The 27,209-nt window shown below is 48.8% G+C and overlaps 1 protein-coding gene across 1 annotated transcript in view; it reads right to left on the minus strand.

Moving 5' to 3' along the window:
* Positions 1 to 341: 341 nt before the first annotated feature.
* The window catches only part of NOL10 (nucleolar protein 10), a 115,649-nt gene continuing 88,781 nt past the window's right edge, over positions 342 to 27,209 (minus strand). Inside the window, exon 21 of the mRNA XM_081596505.1 lies at positions 342 to 399. Coding sequence (XP_081452631.1) covers positions 379 to 399 — 21 coding nt within the window. The 3' untranslated portion in view covers positions 342 to 378. The remainder of the gene's footprint in view (positions 400 to 27,209) is intronic.

Below are 27,209 nucleotides of genomic sequence, written 5' to 3' on the forward strand. Positions count from 1 at the left end.
CCTTCTAGGTAAGGTCAAAACTCCTCAGCCTTGGCTCTTGCTGACTTCTCTTCTGCCCAGCTCAGTCCCAGGAAACTTCCCTCTGGTTTCACTGCATTCCTTGCAGTTTTCTGAATCTTAATTGCCATGACAGACACCATAACTTCAGCCAGAACCTCACCTCCTCCTGGAAGTTTATCTTCGACTCTTTTCTCATGACTCATAACTGATGTAGGTGCCCCCTTGTACGGGTTCCAGCACTCGTCATCAGCCAGTGGTACTTACACTGACAGCGGGACTGTCTGTCCTTGTGGACTGATGGCTGCACCATGCACTTCTCAAAGGTGAGGACAATGCCGTTCAGCCTCGTGGCTTCAGCCCATTCCCAGCATCTGGAACTCAGGAGCTCCTAGCACATGCCTGTGGGATGAATGGGTGAATGAGTCACTCAACCTTGAGAACCTCCACTGACTCGATCATCCGAAGAAAGTAAGATGTACAAATATTTATTGCTCTAGTTGACACTGGTCCCACACGGCCTGCATGTCAGAAGGTTGTCCTGCACAAAATGTACAGGGAGCTCTCACCCACGTTCTGTCCCATATTTTGTCCCTTTTTAGCATCATGCGACATTTGCAGATCCCTGGTACCCAGGGAATTCGTATGGATATCTGGATTACATTATCTGATATTCACTAAAGTAACTGTATTAAAATGCAGAAGTGGTTTTAAATATCCCAGAAAATAACCAAAAGAAAAAAAACCACCAAAACCAAAACCCCCTGAAAAACCTCAAAGTGGAAATAATCCTAATATACGGATCCAAGTGAATAGATACGGTATGAAAAAATAAAGATTTGGTCTCTGTCCCAAGTTCCTGGCATGGAACTCCAAAATCCTTGTCTGGTATGACACATATTTTGTATGTAAATGTGATGACTCTTAAAGGGCCCGCTAGATCATTTCAGGATGGAGGTTGGTCACCAGAAAGACTAAGCCATGATTAGGGAGTTGGAACTTTCAGCCCCAATCCCTGATACAAGCAGGGGAGAGGACTGGAGACTGAGTTCACCAATTGGCCTCCAATGGTCAATGGTTTAATCAATTGTGCCTATGTAGTGGGCAGAAAGTGAAGAAGAACTAAAGAGCCTCTTGATGAAAGTGAAAGAGGAGAGTGAAAAAGTTGGCTTAAAGCTCAATGTTCAGAAAACTAAGATCATGGCATCTGGTCCCATCACTTCATGGGAAATAGATGGGGAAACAGTGGAAACAGTGTCAGACTTTATTTTGGGGGGCTCCAAAATCACTGCTGATGGTGATTGCAGCCATGAAGTTAAAAGATGCTTACTCCTTGGAAGGAAGGTTATGGCCAACCTAGATAGCATATTTAAAAGCAGAGACATTACTTTGCCAACAAAAGTCTGTCTAGTCAAGGCTATGGTTTTTCCAGTAGTCATGTATGGATGTGAGAGTTGGACAGTGGAGAAAGCTGAGTGCCGCAGAATTGATGCTTTTGAACTGCGGTGTTGGAGAAGACTCTTGAGAGTCCCTTGGACTGCAAGGAGATCCAATCAATCCATCCTAAAGGAGATCAATCCTGGGTGTTCATTGGAAGGACTGATGTTGAAGCTGAAACTCCATTACTTTGGCTACCTCATGCGAAGAATTGACTCATTGGAAAAGACCCTAACGCTGGGTAGGATTGGGGGCAGGAGGAGAAGGGGACGACAGAGGATGAGATGGTTGGATGGCATCACCGACTTGATGGACATGGGTTTGGGTAGACCCTGGGAGTTTGTGATGGACAGAGAGGCCTGGCGTGCTACAATTCATGGGGTCACAGAGTCAGACACAACTGAGCAACTGAACTGAACAGTGGGACCCCCATTACAAACCCCTAACCAATGGAGTTTGGCAAACACATCCCTGTACCAGTGGGCGATGGACCCCCATTCCACAGGGAGGAGGCCCCTGTGTTCAGGCTATTCCAGACCTGGTCTATGCTGTCCATTTGTGCCCGTTACAATGAACTGTGAGAGTAAGTAAAGCATTTCCTGAGTGCTGAGTTTCATTATCAACCCCAGGGGCTGTGGAGTTGGGGAGGGGTTTGTGGGAAACACCTGAATTTATATAGACACTGCAGCCAATTCGTGGGCCACCTGAGGTCCCCATGTGTGACTGGCATCTGAAATGGGGCCCATCTAGGAATTCCCTGGTGGTCCAGTGGTTAGGACTCCACGCTTTCACTGCTGAGGGTGTAGGTTCAAGCCTTTGTTGGGGAACTAAGATCCTGGAAGCCGTTCGGCTTGGCCAAAAAAAAAAAGTACATCATGCCAAAATTGGACTGAACTGTTAGTCCCTCGTACCCTGTCTCTCCACTGGCACCAGAGAATTGGAGAATTAGTTATTGGTATGGAAAAAAGCAGCCTTCTGCCATCATTTGCCACAAATGATGGCAAAAAAACACTGCATAATAGGCACAGAGCTGACAGACATCCAGCAAAAACAGTGCAGACCTCGTGGTCTGTGACAGGAAGTCAGCCATTCTTTAAAAACCATCGAGACCATTTGAAATGTGGATTCATATTGATCGCTCTTGCTGACAAGAAGCCTCCTTCCAAGTTCACGGTTATTGTGGGACACTTCTGCAAGTAGCAGCCCATTTGAAAACTAAGCCCCCAGAGCCCAAGACACATCTCAAACGTTTCTCTACAAACTTCTCTTTACTCAACCCAGTTCTTTGCAAACTCTTGCAAATGTAATGAAAAAAGTCTAGAAGCTCCTTTTGAGTTTTATTTTAGTAGAAAAAGCCTAAGAGACATTGCTGTTTAGTTGCTCAGTCGTGTCCTACTCTTTGCTACCCCATGGACTGCAGCTTACCAGGCTCCTCGGTCCATGGGATTTCCCAGATAAGAATACTGGAGTGGGTAGCCATTTCCTCCTCCAGGGGATCTTCCTGTCCCAGGCATGGAACCTGCGTCTCTTGCATTGGCAGGTGGATTGTTTACCACTGAGCCACCAGGGAAGCCCCTAGGAGGAATTACCAGTGTGCAAAATGCTTAAATGGCTAAAATAATGGAATAAGAGATGGTAACAAACCAAAATACATTCCTTTGTCAACAAATACCATTGGAAAATGCCTAGAAAACATGAGTGGAAATTTGAACAGACAATCATTAGAACAAATTACTCAGTGGTAAGCTTGCTGTATACAATTGGATAAAACTATGAATATTGCTTATGTTTCTGGAAAAGGTCATGTTTCAAGAACGAGGTGCACAAACAGCTGCTATTTTCTCCTGAGCCTTCAAAGGAAAGACTACCCGGGAAGGTATTTTCACAACTCTAAATGACCTCTTCAAAACAATGTGCTATTGAAAAACTCTGTGAGCAACTGGAGCTGCATTTTACTCAGGATTAAAAAAAAAAAAATTCAGAATCAGGTTACAAAGATAGCAAAGCAGGGAACTCACTGCCTCTATCATTGATGAAGGAGAGAGTGGCACCAAAGAGCAAGGCAGCCAGAAGTGGTTAATTTTACAAAAAACAAGACTTTTAAACATAGTAGGAGATTTTCAATAATTTGCAATGAGATAAGAGTGAACAAAATCTTCCATTCCACAGACATCCAAAAGTGATCAGGTGACAGAGCGCTTAAAAAACCCACTGAACTGAGAACAAACAAAAAGCAAGTGTCCAAAACGTAGAGAGACTTTCTCTGATCACAGGACCGTCACTTAGCAGATACTTCAAGCCTAGACACGTGGGTGCACACAATGTGTCCCTTCAGAACAAAACGTGCTGTCCTGATAATTCTAAGAAAGGACTTGCTTTAGTTTGTGCAGTTGAGCATTTGAAAATTGAAAATGTTCCCATTGCTTTGTGATTTTTGAGAGATAACTGATGTTCAAGTTGTCAATAAAAAAACTCCCATATCTGCACACTCCAAAAAGTGGAGTTGGGAACAACAGCAAAGACACTTGGGAACATAATTCTCTGTTTTAAAACCATCCCTATAAAGAGCCCTGGTGGGTTTTGAATATATTTATTAAAAGTGTAACAAAAAGCCTCTGGTTAGTTTGCCACAACAACGGATACACAACAGGGAAGATGGAAAACTGTTCACTAGTTTTTAATGACAAAAAAAGGATCTTCGTGTAATTGGTGGATTTATTTACTTATTATTTGGCCTCACTGCACAGCCTGTGGGATCTTAGTTCCACGACCAGGGATTGAACCCATGTCCTTGGCAGTGAAATCGCAGAGTCCTGACCAATGGACCACCAAGGAAGTCCTTGTAACTGGTGGATTTAGAAGAGAAGCATGAATTTAGAAAAATGAAGCCCTTATTTGTTTGTTTGTACTATACTATTATTTATTTATTTCACTTAGCATAATGTCTTCGAGGTTCATCCTCATTGTACCAGGTGTCAGAACCGAAACTTTCAAACTTATCTCCCTCTAGACACCGCCACACCCTTGACTGTTACAGCCAGGCTAACCTATTGCTGCCCAAAATGCCTTTCACGTATCTGCCTCTGACCCACTGCTCATCCTATTTCTCCCTTCTGGAATGTTCTTCCCTTGTTCTCACCAACTTAAGCCCTGCTCATGCTTGGAGCTCAGCTCAAACCTTCCCTTCAGGAAGCATTCTTGGATTACACCCCAGAGGAGGCTTTCTCTCTCCTGGGGTCCCTCAGCACTTGTAATCTGCACCCAGAACACTGGGCTGTCCCCTCCGTGTGCACCCTGCTTCTCAGTCTCCAGGGCCAGCTCTTGAAGGAAGACTTGGCCTTGTGTGTCCCTGAAACCCCTGTGAGCTCCACCCGAGACCACCTGCACAGCGGGGGCCTGAAAAGAAAATGCAGAAATGCATAAACAGGGACTTCCCTGGTGGTCCAGTGGCTAAGACTTCACTCTCCCAATTCAGGAGGCCTGGGTTTGATCCCTGGTCAGGGAACTAAGATCCTACATGCCACAGTTAAGATCCAGAGCGGAAAAAAACAAAAAATGCATGCACCATGGTACATTTCCTAAGTACCCCTGCCTCTGTATGTCGATTAAGGAGACACTTTCTGTGTCTGTCACCCCAGTCAGCAGTCAGGACCTCCCAGGCCTGGAGCAGACACATCTCAGCCTTGAAGACCGGGAAGCCCCAGTTCACACTCCAGCTGGGCCCCTCCGTGGCTGTGACCTTGGTGGGTCAGCCTCGATTTCTTCATCTACAAAATGGGCAGACGCTGTAGGCTTTCTGGGGTCATTGTGTACAGCAGTTGGACACCACGTGTGAAGCGTGCCCCATGGTCTCCAGCGCTTAAAGGCGCGAAGTCCACAGTGGGTGGGGGGCTGGACACAGTCCGCAGTGACGGAGCGCCTCCCCTGCCCACACAACCCGGGGCTCTGGCCATGATGCTCACCCCAGAGCTCCACTGTCCTGGCTTTCTGTGACGGGAGCCCCTCAGTGGCTGCAGGAATGAACTGAGTGTGGAAAACAAGAAAGAGATTCTGTGGGGTCCTTCTCCGTGGACTCCATGTGACGGTCATAAGACCCTGGCCTCACCCCAACCCAAGCCACATGCCCACCACTGCTGACTGGCTCTTTTTGTCTCAGGAAGAAAAGAACTGGAAAAAAACTGAAGTGTGAGGCTGAGCTCCAGCTCAAGGGACTACAGGGAGGTGCTGGGCCCTGGAGCCCTCTGGTGCCCAGAGGCAGGGACGTCAACGTCCCTGCGGTCTGAGCCTGCGGCTTCCACTCTGACCTTTCGCCCCAAAGCCAAGTTCTTGTAGCAACTGGAATTCCCAAAGCTCTTCTCACCAGTGACCGTTTGTCTAGTTGACCCCACGGTTGGAAACAAGCCTCATTATCAGAGAAGCCTGCGAGAGATGGTCCTGGGGTTTTCTAATCGTTAAAGGATTCTTATTTATCTATTTATTTTTATTGAAGTATAGTTGATTTACAATGTTGTGTTAATTTCTACTGCACAACAAATTGACTCAGTTATGCATTTATATATTCTTTTTTATGTTCTTTCCCTTATGGTTTATCCCAGGTTATAGAATATAATTCCCTGTGCTAGTACTGTAGGACCTTGTTGTTTATCCATTCTATATATAATAGGTTTATTTATTTATTTTTATTGAAAAATAGTTGATTTATAAGGTTGTGTTAATTTCTGCTGTACAGCAAAGTGACTCAGCTATACACATATATACGCTTTTTTTTAAATATTCTTTTCCATCAGGGTTTATCACAGGATATTGAAAACAACAGTTTCTTTTTTAAAAATCTATCTAAAATGTTTCCTTCTCAATGGCAGAAGTAGGCAAACGGGCTTTGAAGAACTAGAAACAATAAGAATGTGTACAGAGGAAAGTATAAAATTCTTCCCCTCCGCCCACCCCAAGCCAGAAGGATTGCCTGTGTTAAAAAGAGCGGCTGCCTTTCCCTGCAAAGGCAGCTGGCCTTGCGGCCCTGACGCCCTGCCCTCTTTTAAGCCTACAGGAGACTTTTCCTCCCCTAGGCTGGTAGCGGCCTGGTCTGGCCCTCCAGCTCCAGCTCCTCCCCTGTGTTGGCAGCGTGTGCTCCTTCACCCGGTGGCCCCTGTCTCCCTGTCCCCAGGGCACCGCAGGCGCCGCACCAGGAGGCCTGCCCAGGCTCGGACAGCTGACCCCAGACCTTCCTTCCTGGAGGCCCTTCCTCTCCGGGATGCTGACCCGCACATGGCCTAGGCCAAAGGCTTCACTCAGCAGCCGCTGGAGGAAACTCGCCATCTGGAAAGGCTAGTGCTAAGAAGTGAGGTCATCCGGATCTGCCATCGGCAGAAACTGGGTCAAAAGTGAGCTTGACATCCCTCAAAAGGCCTGTCTGGAACTTAAAATAGGGAGCTTTCAGAATGAAAAAAAGAGAAGAGTTATGGGACACAGCAGGAAGTCACGGTATAGATTTTGTTACTTCCTAAGGAACAGGGTGTTAAAAGGTTGGATGAAATAAAGTTAAAACGCTGTTACATATTAAGAACAGATACCATTTACAATAGCATAAAAAATATATAATGTGATAAATATTGCTACAATACATAAATGTGCCAAAGTAGCATGTTGTACACCTTAAATTTGCAGTTATTTGTCAAATATATTAAATAATCTTTTTTAAAAATATGAAACCCTTAGGGATATTTCTGACAAAAGCTATAAAAAAAAAAATCCTAATATCTACAAAAAATCGTGAAAGAAACGAAAGATAATCTACATAAATGGAGAATTATATTATGGTAAAAAAAACAAAACACTTATTATGTGCTCGATGGATTGCCCAAGTGGCACAGGTGGTAAAGAACCCAAGCGCCAGTGCAGGAGACATAAGAGATACGGGTTCAGTCTCTGTCAGGAAGATCTCCTGGAGGAAGTCATGGCAACCCACTCCAGGTACTTCTTGATGTCATATTCCTTGTCTAGAACTTAGTGACATGGTTACACCTAGCTCCAGGAAGTCTGGGAAGGGTAGTCTTTATTCCAGAAGGGCATGTGCTAGCATTTGGGATTTCTGTTGGCCAACGGGAAGAGGCAGTCTTGGGGCTGTTGTTACTATGTTGTGATAGTAGAAGGAAGTGCGAAGTTCTGGGAGGACTGTGACCTTGCAGAGAAGCTGGGCTGTCAGGCCCCTTGACACCATGCCTAGTGCACACAGACCACGGTGTGCTCCAGTTAGTTATACAGATTCTGAGACTGTCAGGCTGAAAGGCCTGGAGGACACTTGTTCCCTGAGACCCTCAGGCTGAAAGGCCTGGAGGACACTTGTTCTCACTTCAGACCTCCTAGTGACATCGGTGACCCCTCACGTGGCTGCCCCTCTTCTGTTTGAGCAGACCTGTGACATGTCATCATCTCCTCCCAAGGCAGTTCTCACTTCTTTGACTTCAGTGGTCCTTCTGTAGCTTGAACTTAAGCAGGCCCACAATTTCTCAGTTCAGTTCAGTCGCTCAGTCATGTCTGACTCTCTGCTACCCCATGGACTGCAGCACACCAGGCCTCCCTGTCCATCACCAACTCCCAGAGTTTACTCAAGTTCATGTCCATTGAGTCGGTGATGCCATCCTACCATCTCATCCTCTGCCATCCCCTTCTCCTCCTGCCGTCAATCTTTCCCAGCATCAAGAGCTTTTCCAATTTCTACCCAGGAATAATTAGGTTAAATTAAGACCCGAATGGGAGTATGGGTGTCATGCCAGGTGGGGGACAAAGAGCCCACGAGAGGGGACTCCTCGGTGTGCACAGAGACCTCCAAGCACTCAGGGCATAGTGTGTGTCCGTGGGTGGTCAGGAAGGGACTCCCCTCCCACCCAGAAGTGAGAGGAGGCAAGGAGGGGACTGCCTCAGATGAGTGGGAGAGACAGGCTTGGGGTGGGCTTTACTCCAGGGTCGCTGGTCTGTGAGCATCTTTAGTAATGGGGGACACCTGAGTGCAAGCCCCAGGTGGCGGCTCCACTGAGGTGAGCCGGATGGGCGGGGTGTCCTCTGCCCAGCTTCCCAGATCCCCACATTGCTGCAGGCAGTGGGGAGCCCCCGAGCACCCCTGAAATGATGCTGCCCTTGTCCCGTCAGACCCAGCAGCCCTACAGGTCATCTGACAAAAGGCTCAGAGTCGGGAGACAGCCCAGCCCTACGGCCACTTCCTGGGAGGCCAGCCAGGCCTCAGGGGTCAGGCGGCTGCCTGCACAGGCCAGCTTTTTCCACATTGACCCCTGAGAGTTCCTCTGCACAACTGAGAGGAAATACTCTCAACGCCAGCTGTCCGGGATACACGTGTCTGCAGCCTTTTTCCAGGGAGGGAGCTACGGCTCACGGGAAGGAAGTCCAGCCCGCAGGAAGCAATACTATGGCATCTCTGATTTCTCAGTGGCTGAGTCCTCCAGTCTGTGAAAGGTACTTCACAGCGTATCTGTCCCCAAACATGGGCTTCGCAGTGGTCCCCAGGGGACCGTCGCCCTGCTCCGCCAGCAAACAAGATGCAACGGAGATCTGTGGGCTGGCCACACGTGTCTCCCCTCCTGCATACACACATCCTTGCTGCAGCCCTCTCTCACCCAGGGACCCTACCGTCTGACCAGAATTACAAGGCAAGCTCCGTCAGCCACACATGGTCTTTCTGTCTGCTCTCCCTGAGGACCACAGGAAACATCACGAATACCACCTGACCCTGCAGTGCATCCTGTTAAGGCCTGGGCCCGGGAGGGCGAGGGAGATGGGTCCAACCCCCTGCCCAGGCCCCCCCTAGCTGCACTTTTGCAAGCCAACTGACTCTGTGTCGGCTGTTTGGTTGCCTAGGGGCTACCGTAACAAAGCACCACAAACTGAGTGCCTTCAATGACAGAAATTCATCAGCTCATGACTCTGGGGCTGGAAGACCAAGATCAGTGTGTCAGCAAGTTCCTTTCGAGGCTGTGAGGGAGCATTGTTCCAGGCCTCCCAACCCCCTGCTGCTGGTGGCTTGCTGGCAATTTCTGGCATTCCTTGACTGGGAGAAGCAACACTGGGATTCTGCCTTCATCTTCTCACGGCCTCTCCTTGGGTCTGCATGTGTCCGAAGTTCACTCTCTGTAAGAACACAGTCATCTCGGATTAGGGTCCACCCTAAGGACCCCATTTTAACTTGATCATCTGGACGACCCCGTCTCCAAGTAAGGTCACACTCATGGGTCTTGCAGGTTAGAACTTAAACATGTGGATTTTGGGGGAGAGGGGGCACAATTTAACCCATAATAGTAGATAAACTGGGCTTCTCTGGTGACTCAGAGGGGAAAGAATCTGCCTGCCATGCAGGAGATGTAAGAGATGCCAGTTCGATCTCTGGGTCGAGGAGATCCCCTGGAGGAAGACATGGCAACCCACTCCAGTATTCTTGCCTGGAAAATCCCACAGACAGAGCAGCCTTGTGGGCTACAGTACATGGGGTTGCAAAGAGTTGGACACAACTGAGGGATTCAGCACACATAGCAGATAAGCTCTAGGCCCCCTAGTCACTTAGACTATCAGGCCCACCAGGGTGCAGGCTGCAATTTCAGTCCTGGGCTACAGGCAGTTATCCAGGAAGAACAAGAGGGAGACAAAAGTGAACTCCATGGCCAGGTGACAATGGGGAGCCCAAGGGACACAGAGAGTCAGGTAAGTAAGTGCAGGGGAGGTGCTGAAGTCCCTACATCCAACCTGGGCCTGGGTCCCTTCAGGGAAGTGAACCCCTCCGTCCTCAAGGTGAGAGGCTGGTGTGGGAGGCTGGTGGGCTGGAGCCTCCCTTCACTCGAGGGGCACTCGCAGGTCCCCCCAGCCCTGGCCACACAGCCAGCTACCCTGTCTTGAAGATGCAGGCTTCCTGGCCATGGGCCACCAGCATTCGGAGCTTTGTCCACTCAGTGAAAACTGGAGCACACCACTCTATCCAGGGTTCTAGAAATACAGATTTTCCACTGTGGCGAGTGGCTCCCCAGGGATGATGGCAGGAAAGTTGTTCAAACAGATGACATCAGTTGTGGTTCGAATTCCTTCAAGTTCTGTACCGAGGGGCTGAGCTCCACCGTAGCTGAGGAGATGGTGAATCATGATGTGATTATATAAGGGGCAGTTATTACAGCCAAGCAGAAGCTTTGGGAGACCGGGGTCCTCGCATCTCTGCCCAGTGGCTCAGGGCTTGCTCAGCCCCATCCTGGTGGCACAGGCAGGCTGAGCAGAGGGACAGAGCTGGCACTCACTCCTGGCAGCCACAGAGGCCCCAGCAGCCCCTTGAGCAGCACGAAGCACCTGGTTCCGGTCCAGGACCTGGATCCATCATGTCTGGCTTGCATCTTCCCTTGGACGTGCTGCTCACTGCTGCTTCACAGTTTCTGCAGAGTCTATAAGGTGTTCACTCCTGGAAAACCCCAAGTGGCGACAAGGAGTCTAATCTATAGAGCCTGACTGTGGGTGACAAACACTCATGAGATGAAGAATTGGGATGTCTGCACAGTTGGAGGAATCTGACAAATAGATGGGGTGTGGCTCAGATGGGAAGGTCTACCATGTCCCTCAAATATACCACACCTTGTGTAATAACATTGGCATGGGTTTTGCTCTCTTTTTCCATAACTGGTATTTAACATCCACACTTATTGTTTCCCTGAATGAAACTGGATCCACAGAGATCCATCAAGCACTGCAGACAAAATTCCTCCCAGAGAGGGGGGATGGGTGCTGGTGGGTGCAGGGAGGCACACGCAGTGCAGGAAGGGAAGGAGGCGATTTGGGTCTGCAGGGAGGCAGGGGGGCTGAGGGGGTTCATGAGACACACATGTGTGGTGGGCAGAGCAAAGCAGGAGCACAGTGTCCTGGGCCGGAGGGGCCACGGTGGCCCCCGCTCATCCCACCTCAGCAATCTGACAACAGCTCACGTCCTTCAGTCAAGCCAACAAAGTGAGGTCAACTTCAAGTCCGCGAGACTGAGGACATTGGCCCCAAGTTATCAGAGCTTCCAGATAACAGGAATTGGGCTTCTGCCCTCAGTTATTGGGAGAAAACGGTCCAGAACAACTAGGAGAGCCTCCACGCTTTCACTTCTGCAAAACGGTGGAATCTGACCCTGGGGTTTCCACAAGTGGAAAAGCACTGGCACCATGTCTGGAATATTCTAGGTGCCCTGCCAGCAACAGGTCTTGTTATCAAGTTTGCTATTTATGCTCCCAACCTCCCAAATGATCTGGTCAGTGGCACTGAATTATGATAGTTCAGTTCAGTTCAGTTGCACAGTCGTGTCTGACTCTTTGCAGCCCCATGGACTGCAGCACGCCAGGCTTCCCTGTCTATCACCAACTCCCGGAGTTTATTCAAACTCATGTCCATTGAGTCAGTGATGCCATCCAACCGTCTCATCCTCTGTCATCCCCTTCTCCTCCTGCCTTCCATCTTTCCCAGCATCAGGGTTTTTTCAAATGAGTCAACTCTTCACGTCACGTGGCCAAAGTATTGGAGTTTGAGCTTCAGCATCAGTCCTTCCAATGAACATTCAGGACTGATCTCCTTTAGGATGGACTGGTTGGATCTCCTTGCAGTCCAAGGGACTCTCAAGAGTCTTCTCCAACAGTTCAGTTCAGTTCAGTTGCTCAGTCGTATCCTACTCTTTGCAACCCCATAAACCACAGCACGCCAGGCCTCTCTGTCCATCACCAACTCCTGGAGTTTACCCAAACTCATGTCCATTGAGTCAGTGATGCCATCCAACCATCTCATCCTCTGTCGTCCCCTTCTCCTCCTGCCTTCCATCTTTCCCAGCATCAGGGTCTTTTCAGTGGGTCAGCTCTTCACATCAGGTGGCCAAAGTATTGGAGTTTCAGCTTCAACATCAGTCCTTCCAATGAATACCCAGGGCTGATCTCCTTTGGGATGGACTGGTTGGATCTCCTTGCAGTCCAAGGGACTCTCAAGACTCTTCTCCAACACCACAGTTCAAAAGCATCAATTCTTCGGTGCTCAGCTTTCTTTATAGTCCAACTCTCACATCCATACATGACTGCTGGAAAAACCATAGCCTTGACTAGATGGACCTTTGTTGGCAAAGTAATGTCTCTGCTTTTTAATATGCCATCTAGGTTGATAAGATATGCTGCATGCATATTATTGCATAATGACAGTGGTGCTTGGAATCTGAGGATCATTTTCAAGCCCGCAACAGCTAGAAAGACGACTGTGGAAGCAAGCAGACAGATCTGTGGCCATGTGGCTACAAGTTCCTTTACACACTGTGGTGCATGGACTCTCTAGTCACTGTTCACCCTGTGTTCTCCTCTTTTAGGAGAAGGAAACAGGCTCCCATTTGAGGGGACTCTCTCCACCCTGAGAACTGTGGTCCCCTTCACTTAGAAGACTCGGTCCTGTGGTATGAAACGCCACCGTAGCCTCAGCCCGTGCACAGGGGCATGGAGCAGAGGGCAGGATTCTGCCTGGAGCCAGCCTGAGGCCACAGTAGGAGAGGTGGGCTTCCTACTTACTGGGATGCCTCTGTTTTTTACAATCAAGTCTTTTGATTTAACTGGGGTAACAAGAAAGGGGCTCTGGTGGCTCAGACAGTAGAGAATCTGCCTCAAATGCAGAAAACCCAGGTTCAATCTGTGGGTCGGGAAGATCCCCTGGAGGAGGGCACGGCAACCCACTCCAGTATGCATGCTTGCCTGGGAAATCCCATGGACAGAGGAGCCTGTCAGACTAACAAGAAAAGCCCTGTGAGTAGAGTTCCCTTGGCTGGTGTGAAGGGTGTCGAGACCAGACTGCCCAAGGATGTATTGGTTTTACCGGACGTGCAGTTATCTTCAGCAGGACTGGGGTGGAGGGGGCTGTGGTCATGGTATTGCATGGGATCCACTCCAAGTGCAGAATCACAGACTCATCTGTGTGTGAAGAGTCTTCCAGATACTGCTATGCAGAGATAGGCGATTGGAGGCTGGAGCTGTAACCACACTGGATGGAGATCCCCCAGCTCTGGTCTCCAGTTGTCTCTCCTTTCTGCCCATTCCAAGTTTGGCACCGTGAGACACCTGGGTAACCCAGATCCTCTTTCCCAGAGCATGATGCCTAAGAATAACCCTTCCTAGTCAGCAGAGGTATGTGCACACCTTGAATTTCTTCTCCCAGGCATGTGTGTACAGACAGATACAAATCAAATAGAACAAGGGGTAGATATCCAGTATATTAGGGACTTCCCAGGTGGTGCTAGTGGTAAAGAATCCACTTGCAGTGCAGGAGATGTAAGAGATGCAGGTTCAATCCCTGGGTTGGGAAGATCTCCTGGAGGAGGGCATGGCAATTCACTCCAGTGTTCTTGCCTGGAGAATCCCATGGACAGAGGAGTGTGGGGTCAGAAAGAGTCAGAAATAACCGAAGCAACTTAGCATTCACACATGCATCAAGTATATATAAAGAACTGCTACAACTTAACAACAACAACAAAAAACCCCAAACAACCCAATTTAAAAATGGGCAAAAGACCACAATGAGAAGCCTACACAGCAACAAAGAGTAGCCCCTGCTTGTTGAAACTAGAGAAAACTCACAGAAATGAAGACCCAGCACAACCAAATAAATAAACATTTTTTTTTTTAAATGGACAAAGGACTTAAATAGATATTTCTCCAAAGAAGATATACAAATGGCCAGCAGGCACATGAAGAGATGGCCAACACTTTCAGTTATCAGGGGAATCCAGACTGAAACCGCAGGGAGATAACACTTCACATCTACTATGATGGCTGTTATAACAGAAATTAATACATTTTAAAAAATTAGAAAGAAAAACAGAAAATAGCAAGTATTGGCAAAGATCTTGAGAAATTGGAACCTTAGTGCATTGCTGCTAAGAATGAAAAAGTATATAGCCACTGAGGAAAATAGTTTGGAAGTTCCTCAAAAAGTTAAACATAGAATTACTCAGTAATCCCACTCCAAGGTATCTACCCAAAGGAATTGAAAGCAGGGACTCAAAAAGATACTTGTACACCAAGGTTCACAGCAGCATCATTCATAGCAACAAAAAGGTGGAAGCAAACCCGTGCCCATCAACAGATGAATGGATAAGCCAAATGCAGTATATACATACAATGGAATATTATTTAGCCACAGAAAGGAATAAAACTTGGATTCTTGCTACTACCATGAAGATGAATCTTAAAGACATATTGTGTGTGTGCCTGCTTAGTTGCTCAGTCGTGTCCGACTCTTTGCAACCCCATGGACTGTAGCCTACCAGGCTCCTCCATTCATGGGATTCTCCATGCAAGGATGCTGGAGTGGGTAGCCATTCCCTTCTCCAGAGGAACTTCCTGACCCAGGGGTTGAACCTGGGTCTCCTGTATTGCAGGCAGATTCTTTACCATCTCTGTGTGTTAATCACTCAGTTGTGTCTGACACTTGCGACTCCATGGACTGTAGCTCTCCAGCCTCCTCTGTCCATGGAATTTTCCAGGCAAGAATACTGGAGTGGGTTGCCATTCCCTTCTCTGGGAGATCTTCCCAACCCAGAGATTGAACCCGGGTCTCCTGCACTGCAGCAAGATTCTTTACCATCTAAGCCACAAGCAAAACACACAGTTATTGAAATAAGCCAGACATAAAAGAACAAGTATTGTATGATTCCACTTATATGAGATACCTACAATTGGGATTCATAGAGATGGAAAGTTACCAGGTCAGTGGGTACAGAGTTTCTGTCTGGGATGATGAAAAATTCTGGAGATGGCTGACAGTGATGCTTGAACAACCATGTGAATGCACGTAATGCCACGGAGCTGTTCTCTTATAAGCGGTTAACACAGCAGAGTAATTCTCCCCGTGAACAGCACAGGATGCTGTCGCTTGTACTAAGAATGGCATCTTCAAGTGAGCAGATTCTTCAGTGAGCAGATGCTGCAGTTAGCAGAGCGAGGCTCACTGGGCACCAGGGCCTGAGCCTGGCCCGGGAAAGAGGGGGTGCGGTGACAGAGTAGGAGGCTGGGCCATGGGCTCCCTCAGGTCCTGGCTCCGCTAGTGCAGTCCAGAAGCTCGGAGGACAGAGGGGAGACTCGAGGTGAGTCATCAGCAGGATGCACACAGATCCGGGGAGGGCCTCCAAACTTGGCAGCTGCCGAGGAAATGATTTTCAGCTTTTTTTTTTGGACTCTCATCTCACCTAGACACTCAGCTGGGACCCTGCTTCCTATTTCAAGATGTTTCCATGCAGTTGCGTTTGCAGAGACCTTCATAAACACACGTCCAGGGGAAGGAACCAGAAAGCAGGCTTTCTCCAGGCCTGCTGGTCAATTCCCTTGGCCCCAACGTGACTTGAGTGTTTTAACAGGAACACGGTGGCGGAGGCCAACCGAGGGGGTCAGGAAGCCGAGAAACTCTTTGCGCCGCTTTCTGGACTTGACCTCTGGCCATGAAATGACCATAAACAGGAACAGGAATCAGAAGACTTACTGAGCATATATTTACCAGCACCTGCAGGGCTTCCCCGCGAGGCTGGCAGAGGAGGAAGGAAGGCCAGCCTTCCCCCGCTGATGCCAGTTAATCGTCCCCGTTCTCATGTGGCATTTCCAGGTTTTCAGGGGAGGCTGAGGACCGGTGTCTGGATGGGGCCTCTGATTACTCTCTCACGGACCATCCGACTCGCTTCCCCCCGGCCTCGCCCTTCCCCACGTGGCTGGGAGGTGGTCCCTGAGTGAGAGCCCTTGGTGCTTCCAGCCTGCAGAACCGAAATTCTTGAGCTTCTTCCACCTCAAAAACCATTCACCACTTCGCCTGTTCTATGGCTTTGTTTTATTTTTGTTTGTTTGTTTTTAAATACACTTAATGTTTTCTAACAGTTTCAGTGTTTACCAAAAAATTGAGAATATGGTACAGGGTGTTCCTGTACCGGTTTCTGCTCTTGGAAGCATCTTAGATCCACGTGGCACATTTGTTAGAGTTCACACCCCAATGTGAGTACGTTATCTTTAAGTCCAGAGTTTACTCGGATTTCCTTGGTTTTATTTATCTATTTATTGGCCCTGAGGCACGAGGGATCTTAGATTCCCGACCAGAGATTGAACCCAACCCCCATGCAGTGAAGGCGAGGAGTCTTAACCACTGGAACACCCTGGAAGTCCCAGATTTCCTTGGTTTCAAAATGAAGTCCTTTCTCTGTTCCAGGACCCCAGCCAGGTCACCGCATTGCCTTTAGTGTCATATCTCCTTAGGTTCCTCTTGGCCTAAATTTCACCTGGATTTTTGTCTCCCTCTTTAGACTGAAAGCTCCTTACTGGCAAAAAGTGCCTCCCAATCCCTCACAGTGCCCCTAAACGTGCTTTGCCTTTCAAGAGGCCCAGAGACATGGAAGGTCTGGGCCTGGAGCCTTGGCTGTAGGTTGTGGCTGTTTCCTCCCAGCAAACGTCCAGACGATAAGATCAAGTGAGTAACAATAACAGTCGTTCCTGGAGAACCGGGGTTCTGGGGGAATTTCAGTTTCCTTGTTATATTTCTATAATATTTTGTTGTTGTTCAATCGCTAAGTCGTGTCCAACACTTTGAGACCCCATGGACTGCAGCACACCAGGCTTCCCTGTCCTTCACCATCTCTAGGAGTTTGCTCAAAAACTCATGTCCACTGAGTTGGTGATGCCATCCAGCCATCTCATCCTCTGTAGTCCCCTTCTCCTGCCTTCCATCTTTCCCAGCATCAGGATCTTTTCCAATGAGTCAACTCTTCAAATCAGGTGGCCAAAGTATTGGAGCTTCAGCTTGAACATCAGTTCTTCCAATGAATATTCAGGGTTGATTTCCTTTAGGATTGACTGGTTTGATCTCCTTGCAGTCCAAAGGACTCTCAAGAGTCTTCTCCAGCACCGCAGTTGAAAAGCATCAATTCTTTGACACAGCCTTCTTTCTAATGTTTAAAGCACTTTAAATAATCAGCACGCATTTCTCTTCTAATTAGAAAGAGTAAGGTAAAGTCAGGTTGCAAGTTGGGGCCTGACGGTTTAAGAACACAGCCTGGGCAGGTTCTCTCAGCACTGGAGGTGCCCAGATGTCACCTCCTTAACACACGAAGAGTCTGGTGCCCCCAGATATGGAGCAGCTGCCTGGGGTGACCAGCGGGTCCAAGATGAGCCCAGAGCACAGTGGGCTGGCTCCTTCCAGTCCTCACCCAACCAAGGCGCCAGGAAAGACAAAGACTTCATAACTTCCTGGTTATGAATGAAATCTGACACATGCCCACGACCCCCAGTTTCCTCCTGAAGCGTTCCAGGTCCTCAGATTCCACTTCTGAAAAGAAACCCTTGTTGTGCTGAGCAAGGCAAGGTGGTGATGGAGGAAGTTGTGCTCAAGATGGCCAAGTCACACTTGGGCTCAAGATGCTGCCGGGCCGCCCTAGCTCCAGAATTGAGACACCCCCCACCCCCACCCCACCATGCCCCCCATGAGCCCTTTCATCTTCTGGCACAGCTGCTGCCTGTCACTCATGTCTGTGCCTGGAGATTTCAGACTCTATTCCCCACTCTCCAGGGTGCCCTGACACTCCTCACCCTTACCCTGCCCAGCATTGCCTAGCCCTGTCCTGCTTTTCTTGGTTCACTTGTGTCCCCACGGAGGGAAGGACCTTGCGTTATCTGTCTCTTACATGTCCCCCGTCTCCCATCCACTGTCTGGGGCAATGCCAGGCACACACTGAGGGCTCGAACACATCTTGCCTATAGAGTTCGAAAAGTAAACTGATGGAACAAGTATTTTCAAGTATAATTGACAGAAGCTCTGAAGCCTCAAGCCCTGTTTAGAGACCACATCCTAATAAAGGAAGTGGGCAAAATAAGCCAGGTCTCCAGGGCCTGATTGCCCTCAGCTTTGGGGGCTTCTCCTCCAACCCATCACAGCCACGCCCACCTGGCTGCCACCCGCCATTAGCCCTGACCTGGTTACCATCTGCCCCGCCAGGGCCCTCAGGGAGAAGTGGGTGAACAACGAGGTTTTTCCACCAGACATTCTGCAGCCTAGAAATGATGGAAATATTTTTGAAAATTGCTGAGCTAGAAGTCAGATTTTTTGATAAATATTGTGTGTTGTTCTTTAAACTGCAAATATGCTTTTAAAAAGAAATTGGGATTCTGAAATCAAAGTGAGAAAGAACAGAGATGAATGTGTGCAGGAAAATTTTTGAAATCCACCCAAAGCTCAAGCTGTATTCTCATCAAGAAAACCACACAGAAAGGAACAGAAGGGATTTTCCTATTAGGGGTCTTGGTAACAACCCAAGCAAGGGAAGGGGGACCCCAGTGACCACCCGGCAGGGGGAGCAAGGAGATGCAGGAAGTGAGTTCTTGGGTCTTTATTCACAGCCTTCTCTGAGATGGTCCTTCAAAAATGGAGGCGGTGGCACTGGTGGCAAAGAACCCACCTATCAATGCTGAAGACGCCAGAGAGGTGGATTCAATCCTCAGATTGGGAAGATCCCCTAGAGGAGAAAATGGCAACCCACTCCAGTGTTCTTGCCTGGGAAATCCCATGGACAGAGCAGCCTGGCAGTCTACAGCCCATGCGGCCGCAATGAGTCGGACACGACTGAGCACACGTGGGACTCATGAGGAAGAGGGAGTGAGCATCTGGTGAAGATTTGGCTCCTGCTGATGAAACAGTGGTGGCACAAATGGGGTCAGGCAGTGGGGAGCGAAGCCTAGGACTCCATCAACTGTTTCCGTGGTAATGGAGCCTGTGACCCAAGCGTGGAACCCACTTCACTCACAGGGGGTCTAGGATCCCATTTGAGGCCGAGTCTCCACCGTAGTACCACCTTGTCACACAGTCAGGTGACTGTCCTGTGGGCAGAACCCACCGGAAGGTTGCTCCTGCCGTGTTGCTCCTACATGGTCACCTACCTGGTCCACACTGGGCCAACTGTGTTGGCCAGACTGGGCAGGGAAGTGGGGAGGGTGTTTGTTGTTGTTTAGTCACTAAGCTGTGTCTGACTGTTCACAACCCCATGGACTGTACCCTGCCAGGCTCCTCTGTCCACGGAATTCTCTAGGCAAGAATACTGGAGTAGGATGACATTTCCTTCTCCAGGGGATCTTCCCAACCCAGGGATTGAACCTGCATCTCCTGCATTGGCAGGTGGATTCTTTACCACTGAGCCACCAAGGAAACCCTGTGGATGTTTAAAATCCACCAGATCCTATCATTTTCTAGGCAGTGTCTAGTTCTTTGGGCTTCCCTTGTGGCTCAGTTGCTAAAGAATCCACCTGCAATGTGGGAGACCTGGGTTCTATCCCTGGGTTGGGAAGATCCCCTGGAGAAGGGAAAGGCTACCCAGTCCAGTATTCTGGTCTGGAGAATTCCATGGACTGTATAGTCCATGGGGTCACAACAGAAATCTGGTTCTTTATGCACTTTATCTCATTAAATGGACTTGGGAGGTAGAAACATGCATGTCCATTTGACAGAGAAAGAAATCCAGCACGTTTCTAGATGTGGTAACCCGCAAACCTGGCTGTTTCCTCTGAGCCGGTAGTACCCGGGGACCCAAAGGTGGGAGGCACCACTATGGGCAAAGTCCATGCCCAGGAAGGTGTTGCTATGGTTAACAGTGGCAGGAAGGAACTCTACCCACGTGTTTGATAAAGCTTGCAAATGTGCAGGCCAATGTGCTGGCCTTTTTGCACAGGTGTCCTAGGCCCCACATTCGTGGCCTTATCTGATGTCACCGCTGTCTCTAGAGGGTCCAAAAGGAGCCAGAACAGGGGGGAGACGTGCAGTGTGTTCTGTCCAGCTCCTTTTCCCTTTATCAGCACCAGTTAAGACAGGGCTGCTCGGGGTGGACACAGCCCATCTCCTGGGCTGCCAGGGCTGGGCGAGTTAATTGAAGGGTTTAGGGTGGAGACAATGGGTGGCCCTGTGAAGGGACATGCTAAGGTTTAGACTTCCCTGGTGGTCCAGTGGTTAGGACTCTGTGCTTCCAATGCTAAGTGTTTGGGTTCGATCCCTGGTCAGGGAACTAAGATACCACACCCCATGCTGCAGGGCCAAAAAAAAAAAATGAAAATTTTAAAAAGGATACTGCCAAACTTATAACACAACCAAAAAGAAGAAGAAAAGTCATAATAAAAGCTGAGGAAGAACAGAAAGTGAGGAGACATGAACAGAAGCCTCAGACGGTGTGGCCCCTGGGGACTTACCCTGAGGGTGAGCGGGTGGGTCTGAGCCCCTCGACCTGAGGCTTTTCATGTAGTTTCACGGAGGGTCTGTTACTCAGCTCTCCTTGAAGAAAGGAGAACATGCTGGTTTTCCTTCATGTGGGGCTACATTTGACTACATGAAAGGCAAAGACCCTACTTCCAGGCCAAACCCTCAGGGGAAATAATTATTTTCCAGCAGACGTTTCTTAAATGATTCTTCAAAGATCCATGCCCCGTCTCCCCCTGGCAGCAGGAATGGCCCCCCCACCCCTGCTGCCCTGGTGGCTGAAGAGAGAGGCCCACGGATCTGGAACCATCTACCATTACCAAGGGCCACCACGTCTGCCCAGCCTGCCAATCGAGAGCTCTAATTAGGGAGGAGGGCTGACTGTCAACTTGGCTGGGCCACGGGTACCAACCTTTGGTCAGGTGTGCACGTGAGGTTGTCTCTGGTTGAGATGCGCGTTCGAATGGGGTAGACCGGGCGAAGCAGATGGCCCTCCCCAGGGCGAGTGGGCCTTGTCCAGTCATCTGGAGCCTGAACGTAACCAGAAGACAGAACTAGAGGGAACTCCTCATGCCTGACCGTGAGCTCGGACATTGGTCTTTTTCTGGCCTTTGGACTCAGACCAAAAAACTGGCTCTTCTTGGGAAAGACCCAAGCCAGCTTGCTGGCTGCATGGCTTGGGACTTGTCAGCCTCCATCATCACATGGGCCAATTAATTGCTAATAGTAAATCTCTTTATGTAGATGTAAAATCTCCTATTGGTTCTGTTCTCTGGGGAGCCCTGACTAACAGAGTCAGCGTGGTTAATAGCTTGACCATGTCTCCAGTTTATGTAGCCCAACAAACACCCAGAGCCTGTGGAGCTCATTAACTCAGAATCATTAATTAAGTGCCTGCTGTGTGCACAGGAGAATAACCACACAGGTCTCACCACAGATGCAGAAGTTAACAGTCACAGGGGTGGCTGGCTGTCCACAGAAGACCACTAAGACAACTAAGGAGTAGGGAGCTTCTTAGTTACAACAGAAACCAGCGAAATAGAGTTCACTTATTATTGTGAGAGCTAAAGCCACGCCTCTTCTACGTGTGTTTTTCAAACAAACTTGTTGTCATGGTAACTCTCTTAAAACAAGATGCAACAAGGTTTAAAGAGCCTGAGAGCTAATTACAATAGTGCTTTATATTTAGTTACACCTTTCTTCTGAGGAGTTTAATGGACCTCATTCATTAAGCTCCATCCTCTGAAGTCTTTAGGGGACAGATATTATTAAACCATTTTACAGACGTAGACACCAAGGCACGGATGGGTTAAGTGACTTGGCCACTGACGGGGAGCTTAACCAGGAGCAAGCCTGGGCCAGACCCGCGTCTCCTCTTGTTTCCTTCTGTTTTCTCTACTCATCCATCTCCAATGCGGGTTTTGTAAGCCCTTCATCATGAAAGGCTTAGTTTCCCACAGCGTGGTTGGGAGACCCCAGATTCTGCCACCATCCCTGTGAAGGAAAAGCTGCCCGGCCCAGGAAACTCAAGGATGGCAGGGATGGGGAGTGGGGGGAGGAGAGGCAGGGCTGTCGGGGGTCTGCGGGCTGGAGGTGCTGCTGCCCAGACTCTCAGCCTGTGGAGCCAACATCCACGGGCATGGGTGGCTCACACACTTGGGCAGGGGTTCCCAGGGGCACTGAGGCCTCAGGGCACACCTGACACCAAGCAGCTCCTGCACCTCAATCACAAGAGGCTGACACTCAGTGCCAGCCACGCTGGCCAATAGGCTGTACTGTCAACATCCCAGAGAAACCCTGTGCTGGGACCTCTGCTCAGCAGCTCTTGGAGGGGGCCCAGATCAGAGCAGCAGCTATGATGTCAGAAACCAAGGGGTTCAACCCCATCTCAGAGCCGCTGAAAGACAATCTCTGATTTTCTTTCTTTCTTTTTTTTTTTTTTGACAATCTCTGATTTTCAAGCTCTCCCAGGGCTTCTCCAGCCTCTCTGCCTGGAATGTTCCTCCCCTCCTTCAAGCCTTTTTCAGATCTCACCTTCTCAACAGAGGCTATCCTGACGGAGCCTCGTCAGCCAAGTGACGGCCCCTTCCCACCTCCTGCCTCTCCCTGACCTGGCCCTCACGGCTCTCATCACCTTCACAAAGTCTGTGAGGTATCGTCTGTCCACCCCCATGAAAATGCAAGTTCTGCAAGAAGGTGATCCTTGCGCAGCGTCATCAATAAATACTGATAGGAACCATGATTTTTGACTCAGGCTATTGGATGAGCAAGAAGGGGGAGGAACACGGGGCCAGGGGTCCCCACCATGTTTTGGGCGTGTTGACTTGCGACCCCAGCAGGCACACGGATGAAGGGTGTGAGGCTGTTGGGAGGGGAAGTGGTCCTGAGAGAGAAGGAGGAAACCTGGGCGCGCCTACACCTGCACAGGTGGGTGAAGATGAGCCAAGGACCAGACAACGCCCAACATGCAAAGGAGCCGAGCAGCGGGGAGGAGAGGGTCTCAGATGCGGAAAACTGAGAGATGAGCCCCCGTGGCCTATAGGGCTTCAGTACAGGAGTGGGGCAGGGCGTCAGGGGAAGGGAGGCGGGGTGGGAGGGTCTGGGGGACCTTCAACTCGCCCTTCAGAAAGCCAGGCTGGGTAAGAGGAAAAGGGGGGGGGAGGTTTCCACTCCAATTTTAACTCACAATTGGAGCATCTGATACGGGAGGAAGGCCCTTGGTCAGCCGGGTGTGTCGGTAGAAGCTGGACTGTGAGTTCAAAGGGACAGGACGGGGGAAATCCAATCAGGCAGGTGTGAGGGCCTACTGAACGTGAAGGTCGGTCCAGTCAAATCCCAAGAGCCTAGGATTCGTGATGCTGCCCTGAGTCTGAAAGAAATCCAAGGCTACTAGGAAAATACAGTTGGCCTTCCTCCCACCCAACAGGAAAGTGTATGGCCCTCCAACTTTGAAGTGCCATCTGGGTTTCCATAATAGGCTCGGGTCTGGATTCCAACACCGTCAGAAAATAACAACTTCCTCCCCAATTAAGATGTGTGTATGGCGGGGCAGGGGGGCGGTTTGGGGGGCAGGGGGGGTGGTAGGCAGGAAGGCCTGGAGCCTATGGGTGATTTCCAGCCCCTGCAGGAGGTCTGAGCAGCAGGACACCCCACAAACACCCTGAGATGTGTCCCTCCCAAAATCTGGCTCCAGGACATTGTATCTTCAAGGGCAACAACAGAATGTTTTCTAACAAATTTCCATTCACCCAGGATATGCTCATGATGAAGGTTAAGAGTCTTAAGTAGGAGGCAGCACCCTAATTCCCAAAAGAATTCTTTCAAATCTGTTAGACTTTTATTGCACTAATTTTGGAAAATTTACATGGGGATAAAAAAATGAATTTCAACAATAAAAACTATTAGGAATGGGGACTTCCCTGGTGGTCCAGTGATCAGGAATTTGCCTTCCAATGCGGGAGATGCAGGTTTGATCCCTGGTTGGGGAACTAAGATCCCACATGCTAGAGAAAACTGCACGCTGCAACAGAGACCCAGTGCAGCCAAAAAAAAAAAAAAAAATCAAAACTTTTAAGACTGGAATTTTCCTTACATGTACAAAAAGGTGTGTAGTATTTGTGCTTCTGAGGTGTGGTAAAGAAGCTGCCTGCCAATGCAGGAGACACAAGAGATGTGGGTTTCGAGAAGATCCCCTGGAGGAGGGCATGGCAATCCACTGCAGTGTTCTTGCCTGGAGAATCTCATGGACAGAGGAGCCTGGGGCTACAGTCCATGGGGTCACAGAGTAGGACACGACTGTGGGGCTGAGCAGATTCTAAATCAAGCCAATGTACAGGCCTAGTTAAAAGGCAACTCCAAATACAAGGCAGCACCGTACTTTGCCAAGGAGAAGAAAAAAAAAAATTCTGCCCATTTGGACAGGGATGTTAAGGAAACAATCAAGGGTCAACTTATAGTATTTATACATATTTGCTATTGTTGAGTCACTAAATCATCTTAGACTCTTGCAACCCCATGGACTGTTGCCTGCCAGTCTCCTCTGTCCATGGGATTCTCCAGGCAAGAAAACTGTCCATTTCCTTCTCCAGGGTCAAATGTATTTCTTACAATGGGACACAGTGAAAAAAACATTTGAAAAACACTGAGGTAGAATTATGGAAACTCAGAGGGGTAATAAAATCAGAGGAAAAGCAAAAGCCCAGGATTCTTAACTCAAGTCGATGTCCTGTGTTTTATTACTCCGAACAAGTGATGAGTGTTCTCCAAAGGTGCTCATGGGGGTGGAGGGGTAGGAAGGAGAGAGAAGGAAACCGATGGACAGTTCCTGGGGATTAAGAGATTCAAGGAGAACAAAGGCTCTGAAATCAAGGGTGAGCTTGGTCGTAAGCACGGAAGTTCAGGGCACGGTCAGCAGGGGAAGAAACTCACCTCAGCCCAGTGAGAAAACAGAAGCAATTAGAACACCCACCTGTTTCCCTGCCGCCTGCTGATCTGAACTGCCTGCATCCTCTGCCCCATGTTGTCTAGGTGAGGTCCACGCCTCTGTGCACTCCAACCCATCCCTCTTTGGCTAGTGAGGTCATGCTAAAATATGTCTATAGATGCTTCCTAGGGTGGCCAAACCTAGCAGATAAAAATATAGGCCACCCATTATATCTGATTTTCAGGTTGTAACCTTTTTTTAAGGTTAAGGTAAATATGCCCCATGCAATATTTGGGACATATCTATACCAATGTTATGTTTGTCTGTAATTTAAATGTAACTGTATTTTATCTGGCAACCCTACTTAATACTCCCTCCACTCAAAAGATGGTACCTAATTTCTCTTTAACTGTGCATGGACTGTACTTAGTGACTCACCAGCGACGGATCAGAGAAAAGGTAAGTGATGACATGCGAGCCCTAAACCGAATCAAAAAAGCACTATGGCCTCGGTCTTGGTCTCTGTTGCTGTCTTGGATCCCTGGCTCTGGGTGAAGGGAGGACACCCGTGCAGCCCTATGGAGAGGCCCGTGTAGCACAGAGCTGAGGCCTTCTGCCCATTGCCACGTGTGTGAACTTGGAAAGGGGCTCCCCTGGCCCCAGTCAAGCCTTTAGCTATTGTGGAGACCGGGAGTCAGAACCATCTGGCAAAGCTGCTCCTGAGTTCCTGATCCGCTGATGCTGTTGGACAGCTGTTACTTTAAGCTACTATGTTTTGAGATAATCTGTTACACAGCAACAGGAACTGCTGTACCTACTAATGGATCTCACACCAATAACCATCCCCTGTCTGACACCAAGTCTCCCTTTAATGGATTACTCCCAGAGGTGTGTAGTCATGCTGGAATTTCTTTTTCAAAAACTCTTGATGTCACATTTTTTTATTCTTCTGTACACTGAAATTCCTACTAACAGTTCTATAGCCACTATTTCTGATTCCCTTTTTCCTCTTTTTTCCTGAGCTATTCAAATAGGCATTTCAGCTCTGAAAAAGCTTTTGTCAAGTAAGAATCACCCCTCTTATTTAATCCAACATCCAACCTACAGTCCTCATCTAACTTGACACAACTATTCATTTGATAAATATCTATCAAGTAGCTACTGTGTAACAGGCATTGTACTAGATGATTGATGTATAGCAGTAAGCAAAACAGACCAGAAAAGGGGAAAAAAAAACCACTCCTATCCTTCCTTATGGAGTTTACATTCTGGTGTGTATGTGGTTGGGGGGGGCGGTGGGGGGAATGGGACAAACAATAAGTTAGTAAAACATTATGCATATTTCTGGTAAAACAACATGATGTCTGGGATAAAACAGTTCACAATAAAAGGCCAATGGATGGGAGCAAAGAGGAAAATAGATGAGCTTGTGTCATTGTCATTAATCATTTTTTAAATTAAAAAAAAATTGTTTTTATTTACTTGTTTTTGGTTGCATTGGGTCTTTGTTGCTGTGAGCCAGCTTTCTCTATTTTTGGCAAGCAGGGGCTACTCTTTGTTGCGGTGGCTGGGTTTCTCATTGCGGTGACTTCTCTTGCTGCAGAGCCCGGGCTCTAGCTGCAGTACGGGGGCTCCGTAATTGTGGCGTGTGGGCTTAATTGCTCTGTGGCATGTGGAATCTTCCTGAGCCAGGGCTCAAACCCGTGTCTCTGTGTCCCCTACATTGGCAGGTGGATTCCTATCCACTGTACCACCAGGGAAGTCTACGTTGTTAATTATTGAAGCTGGACAGTGAATAGGTACACGGAAGCTCATTAAGCTCTCCTTGGCTTTGGTTTGGGTTTGAAATTTTCCATAAGGAGAAGGGGGCGACAGAGGATGAGATGGTTGGATGGCATCACTAACTCAGTGACATAAGTTTGAGCAAGCTCCAGGAGATAGTGAAGGACAGGGAAGCCTGGCGTGCTGCAGTCCACGGGGTCGCAGATTCCGACATGACTGAGCGACTGAACAACCCCAGGATGGTCCTGAAGGTAAAACCCAGGCCCCCAGCTTCAGGCTGGGCCTCTCCCACTGGCTTGTGAATGCCCTGCTGGCACCTTCCAGG

Source organism: Giraffa tippelskirchi, chromosome 4 (genome assembly GCF_054371585.1).
Source record: "Giraffa tippelskirchi isolate mGirTip1 chromosome 4, T2T-mGirTip1v1.2.pri, whole genome shotgun sequence".
Lineage (NCBI taxonomy): Eukaryota > Metazoa > Chordata > Mammalia > Artiodactyla > Giraffidae > Giraffa > Giraffa tippelskirchi.